We start from the raw sequence: 5,932 nt of genomic DNA on the forward strand, positions 1-5,932 counted from the left end.
CAAGTCAAGTATCCATCATCTGATGAATAAACACACTGTCATCTAGCTACACAATCTGTATTACAGATAATCCTCCATCACAAAAAGGAAGAGATGGCTGACCCGGAAACACTTGGATTAATCTCCAAATATCTGATTAAGTGAAAGAAAACAAACACAAAAGAGGACATGAAGTAAGCCTGCATTTATATAGAAGTCTAGAAAATGCAAATTACCCTGACAGAAAACACATCAGTGGTTATCAGAGGCTGAGGTGGGGAGGGGAGGGCATCTCCTGTGAAAGGGCACAACGGTTTCTAAGATGATGGAAATATTCTGAACATCCATAGTGCTGCTGGTGGCTACGTGACGGGACATGTGTGTCAAAACTCAACCAACTGGCCACTTAAATTGTCCATTATGTGTATATCGTACATCAATAAAACGGATTTAAAATATACACACAGACACATAAATCTATGTAAATAATTTCTTTTTGGAAAACAGCTTAAAGCTTATTTCAGTACATGATGACCATTTCGTGTATTCTTTTTATTACATGAAAAAAACACGTTTTAAGTTCTCCAAGTTTCTAGTTCCCTGTGGTTTTAAAGCAGCTCTCTCTGTTTCTCTTTAAATAAATAACCAAGAGAGTTCCCAGGGGACCCTAACTTTATAACTATGATTAGTTCCTTCCATTCTGATGTTCTGTGATTGCAATAATAAGCATTAACCTTTTCTTCTGCCGTAGTCCCAGGTGCCACCACAAACCAAATCTCTGAAGGTGAACACAAAATCTCATTAAATTTCAGAGTTCATCCCACCGTAAGCACTTTAGCAGAGGCAGGGTAGTGTTATTTTCTGGAGAGAGTAAATAAAGGTGGTGACATGTAAAATCAAGTGACAGGATTCTGATGAAGGAGCAGGGCTGACCTAAGGAATGGTGACCGTTTAGAGAGATGTTTCAGTGACGCAAATATGGATCCTTCTGACAATCAGACGGACCCACAGAAGAAATCGAAATTCACTGAATAGACAGGAAGTGGCATTCCTTCAACCAAGACAGAAAAAACCCAGCTGTGACTTGAGGAGCATTCGGCCACTTTTGCCAGAGATCCACAATAGAAGTCAGACGACCTGCTCTAGGTTCAGCTGCGTGTGACTTCTCCACTCACCAGCAATCCTCACCATCTGCACTTCGGGACAAAAATGTTCTCCACGATACACAGGACTTGCAACTCCGAGGAATGTTCTCAGGTTGAGATACACTGCGTGTGTCACGTGAAAGATGAAGACATAATGGAACACTTGGACTTATTCCGAGTGTAAGTCAAGACTTCACTTTTTCTGTGGACGTACGGAGAAGAACTGAGAAAAATCCACAGAGGTTATGAAAAAGGACAATTTTTCATTCAGAGGAAGAAGGATGGGCTACTCCAGCAAGCACTGAATAACCGTTCGGTGTGGTTTTGAAAGGGGGATCAGCTGCCACGTGGGGAAAAGTCTCAGACTAGGACCAAGATTACACAGAATTCAACACCAAAGCAGTCACAGTATTGAAAGAATAACGGCGGGAATGCAGCAGGAAAAACAGACCCAAGGTTTGAGTTTCCTCACATACTCAGATAGAGAAAATACCCAGGGGGCTACAATCAGTATGATGTAAGTATGCTTTGTTACACAATTATCCGTATTTATATGCTAAGCAGTCTGAGTCTCAGTAAATTTGTTTACATGTATATTTTCTGAATTAAAGTGTAATTACTGCTCTCCCCCAAATTAAAGTGAAGGCAGCTGCCAAGTATGATAGCTTTACCGTAAGTATGTAAATGAAAGTCTCTAATGTACTCGGCTTGCAATTAAACTTTGCCACATTTTACTGACAGCAGCAAAGATCCCAAATGATCTCTCATCCCCACCCCCCACCACATCTCAGTCCTTTTCTGTTCCTCCTTCCCCATCCCGATGTTCTTAGCAAACATGCACTGAACGCCAAGTATCCATACATCACTGTATACATAGGCCCTCGCTGAGGACCTCAATCTGTCCCTGTCATTAGCCTCATTTTAGAAAACACTTAAGACACGATGCTTAGGAGTCTCCTTAAAGATCCAAAGCTACAGCGGCCAAATGAGAAAAAAACTGCGGGTTCTCTGATCCCAAATCTACTGTGATTTTTCCATTAGTCCACATTGTTCTGACTAAATCTGGAATCTTGACAGGTACCGATGTGCAGTTTAATGCCACTTTTTAAGGATCCACAAATGGTAATGAAGAACAATCTTCCCCCAGAATGAAAGCCCCAACTTGGCAAGGTTATAATTACATTCTTAGACGCAGATTGTCCTCAACCAGAACCTTTCCCCCTAGACAGGAAGGGCTGGAAGGGCACAGAGGTCGTCCAGAGAAGACCAGCACAAAGCCAGCTTCTTCTCCACAATCACGAAGTTGAGAGACTCCCCAAGGAGAGCAATGCTACATCTTTGGCTCTTCTCAGAGTTTATTTGACCCAAATACAGCAGAACAGAAAGCTCTCGATGCCATTTTTTCCATTCATCTAGGACCACATGACAACCATGGCAAACAGCAACTCCGTTTGTGTTCGACCATCCCAGGACTTGTTTCAAAAATGGCACAGTGCTTTTGCAGATCCCAGCCTATCTAACTTCACAACACCAGAGGGGAATCAAGCTCTTATCAGGGTCATCGAAGACTAAATATCCAGGAAGGAAAATGGAGGACTTCAGGGAGGGTGGGAAACAATTGGCTAGTAAGCGGAAGGAACAGTGGAATAGATGAGAGGCAGCTGCATGAGAACCCACCTTCGTCTGCCTTAACACCTGCTCCTCTCCAGTGTGGTCAGTAAGGAAGGTGGGAGGTGGAAAGGAGAGGGAATTTCAAAGCATTTCCACTTGTCCACATACCATGCTCTATTCTGTTTTTATGTTAGACCTCAGCAACATTAACACGTGTCCACCCAGGTATGGTTATACCTTTTTGTGTTGTGGTAATCAGTCTGGAAGTTTATTACCTGGGTGCAGGAGCAGTGGGGGGAGGGATGAGTATCACAATATTTATGGGGGAAGAAAACCGACTGGTACAAGACCCTATTTCAATAGATCAGGCCTTTTGAAGTCCTTCGATAACTTAAAAGCAATTTATTTTTGGAATAAATGAATGGGAAACACAAGTAATGGCAACTACAAGGACCAGAAAAAGCCCAGCGAACTTTTCAAATGGAAATCCATTCAGGAAGAAAAAAAGTCTTTAAGGCAAAAAAGGCTGCTGGGAGTTACTTTTCCCAGACAGAGAAACTGAAGAAAATGCCTTCCTTTCAGGAGGAACTCGGTGGGCTCCAAACCTAGAGGGATCCTAGCTCAGGTTCATAAACTGGTCATTTGAACATAAAACTAAAGGAATAGCCACAAAATAAAACACCAAGGACAGAGCTTCAACTGAATTATACAAACATGCAGTAGCTGTTCACTGTAGCTGAGCAGTATTCCAAGATGAGCATTTCAAACACCATCCAGCTGCAGCCACTCTTTTGTACTATTATTAGCAATTTGATGTTCAAATTGCTGAAAAGAATATACAGTATAAGGGAAAAAAGAATATAAGGAATAAGGGACCTATTTAAGAGGACCTGTAAAAATGCCCAGTTGGGAAATGGGAGGGAAAAGTTTTGTTGTTCTTGAGGACCCTGCCCTCCACATGACATTGTAAGGAACAAAGAAGGAATACACTGATCATTTTCCCAAAAGACGTTTTTCAAATGTCTGAAACAGGTTATGCAAATTATGAACCATACATCATGCACTTACTTGCTCCATCACAGTGTAGACATCAAAAACTCGTTATCAGTATAAGAAATAAGAACAAACTAAGCAGCCTTATGAGAGATCAATTATTATTACATTCAAACAGTGTGGGTTCAACCAGATATCACATTGAGACTCACGCAATCCCATTAACAAAAGCGAGGAGAGACAAATGCAGGTCAGGTTCCCTTTCATTGGACTCCCTTGGTCAGTATCGGGGTTTCTGCTCTTTTATGTGGAGCAGAAAGGCTTGAAATAACTCAGAGAAAAGGAACTCAACTTTTAAAAAACATTTTATTATGTTATGTTAGTCACCATACAGTAACATCATTAGTTTTCGATGTAGTGCTCCATGATGCATTGTTTTCGTATAACACCCAGTGCTCCATGCAATACATATTAAGGAGGGGACGTATTGCATGGAACTCAACTTTTATTAAAATTCCCCCTCTCCTTTTGCAAGTCAACTGTTTGGATTCTTAGTTAAGTATTCTCTCTTCTCAGGCACAGAACTTCGCTGGGAAAAAAGGAAATCAGGAAGAATGAAAGACAGAAAGGAAGGAGCACTGGGTCAAAGAGAAGAACCATCATGAAGACTAGAAATTAATGGGACCACAGTGGTAACTTCATTCAACCAAAATTTTATTTTATTTTTTTAAATGATTTTTTATTATATTATGTTAGTCACCATACAGAGAATCCCAAAGTTAGAAGAAGTCATGTAATTTGCCCACGGTCCTACATTTATTAAAGCGAGTGAAATCAGCATGAAATCACTCTTGACTCTACATCCAAAGCTTTTACTACTTATGTTTAGCACTGACATTGAGAGTTGAAAACTTATTTTAGCTGTTTTTCATCTATAATTTTTTTTTCAGAGACGTGCTGCCCACTAGGTTTTGCATGCGATGGATATGCAAAATCAGACCACAGTGACTGAATTTACCCTGACTGCCTTCCCTGTTATCTGGAAGCTTCAGATCTCCCTCTTTGTGGTCCTCCTGTTTACTTACATGCTAACTCTAATGGGAAATACTGTCATCATTTCCTTAATCTGGACTGATAATCGCCTCCAAACCCCAATGTACTTCTTCCTCAGTAATTTGTCATTTTTGGACATTTCATACACTACCTCAGTTACCCCAAAGCTGTTAGCTTGTCTCCTAGAAGACAAGAAGACCATATCTTTTGCTGGCTGCCTCACCCAAATATACTTCTTTTTTTTCTTGGGGACAGTGGAGTTTCTCCTCCTGGCGGTGATGTCCTTTGACCGCTACGTGGCCATCTGTAACCCCTTACGCTATACCATCATCATGAACAGCAGGGTCTGTCTCCTGCTGGTTCTGGGCTGCTGGGTAGGGGCCTTCTTTTCAGTGCTGTGTCCAATTATTGTGGTGTCCACACTGCCTTACTGTTATAGGGAAATTAGTCATTTCTTCTGTGACATTGCCCCTTTGCTACAGGCAGCCTGCATAGACACTCATTTCATTGAGATGATAAACTTCCTCTTATCCTCTCTTGTCCTCCTGACCTCGCTGGTATTCACCATTGTGTCCTACACCTACATCATCTCTACCATCCTGCGCATCCCCTCTGCCCAAGGCCGTCAGAAGGCCTTTTCCACCTGTGCTTCTCACATCACAGTTGTGTCCATTGCGTACGGGAGCAACATCTTCATGTACGTGAGGCCCAGCCAGAGCCACTCGCTGGACTTTGACAAAGTGACGGCTGTCATGACTATAATGGTGACCCCACTTCTGAACCCCTTCATTTATAGTCTGAGGAATAAAAAGGTAAAAGAAGTTTTGAGAGAAGCAATCAACAAAATGATGTCCTTATGGAACAAAAAAACTTGAGTTTAGTGCACAGGAGAACTTGAAATTTCGTGTGCTAATAATGACTCTGTCAGCCCTTGGACTCCACATGGAGAAAAGCATGCTTGAAGACCATAAAGTCCAAGATTTTTGGGAAGATATAAAAAGGCTTCATGCCACATCAGATACAAGGTATTACAGTCAAGGTCCAGTGTGGGTAATTCAAGCATAGAGAAAATAATACGTTTTAAACCCTATTGTTGTGCTGTCTCACACACAGAATATCATGAATTAATGTAAAATACTTAACTGAAGTCA

The 5,932-nt window shown here is 41.4% G+C and overlaps 1 protein-coding gene across 1 annotated transcript; it reads left to right on the forward strand.

The window, feature by feature from the left end:
- The first annotated feature begins 4,714 nt into the window (after positions 1 to 4,714).
- LOC105234883 (olfactory receptor 6M1-like) lies at positions 4,715 to 5,656 on the forward strand. Its single transcript, XM_019793656.2, has one exon. It carries the CDS (start codon positions 4,715 to 4,717, stop codon positions 5,654 to 5,656), a length of 942 nt encoding a protein of 313 aa, XP_019649215.2.
- Positions 5,657 to 5,932: the final 276 nt, after the last annotated feature.

The sequence above is a fragment of the Ailuropoda melanoleuca genome, chromosome 8 (genome assembly GCF_002007445.2).
Source record: "Ailuropoda melanoleuca isolate Jingjing chromosome 8, ASM200744v2, whole genome shotgun sequence".
NCBI lineage: Eukaryota > Metazoa > Chordata > Mammalia > Carnivora > Ursidae > Ailuropoda > Ailuropoda melanoleuca.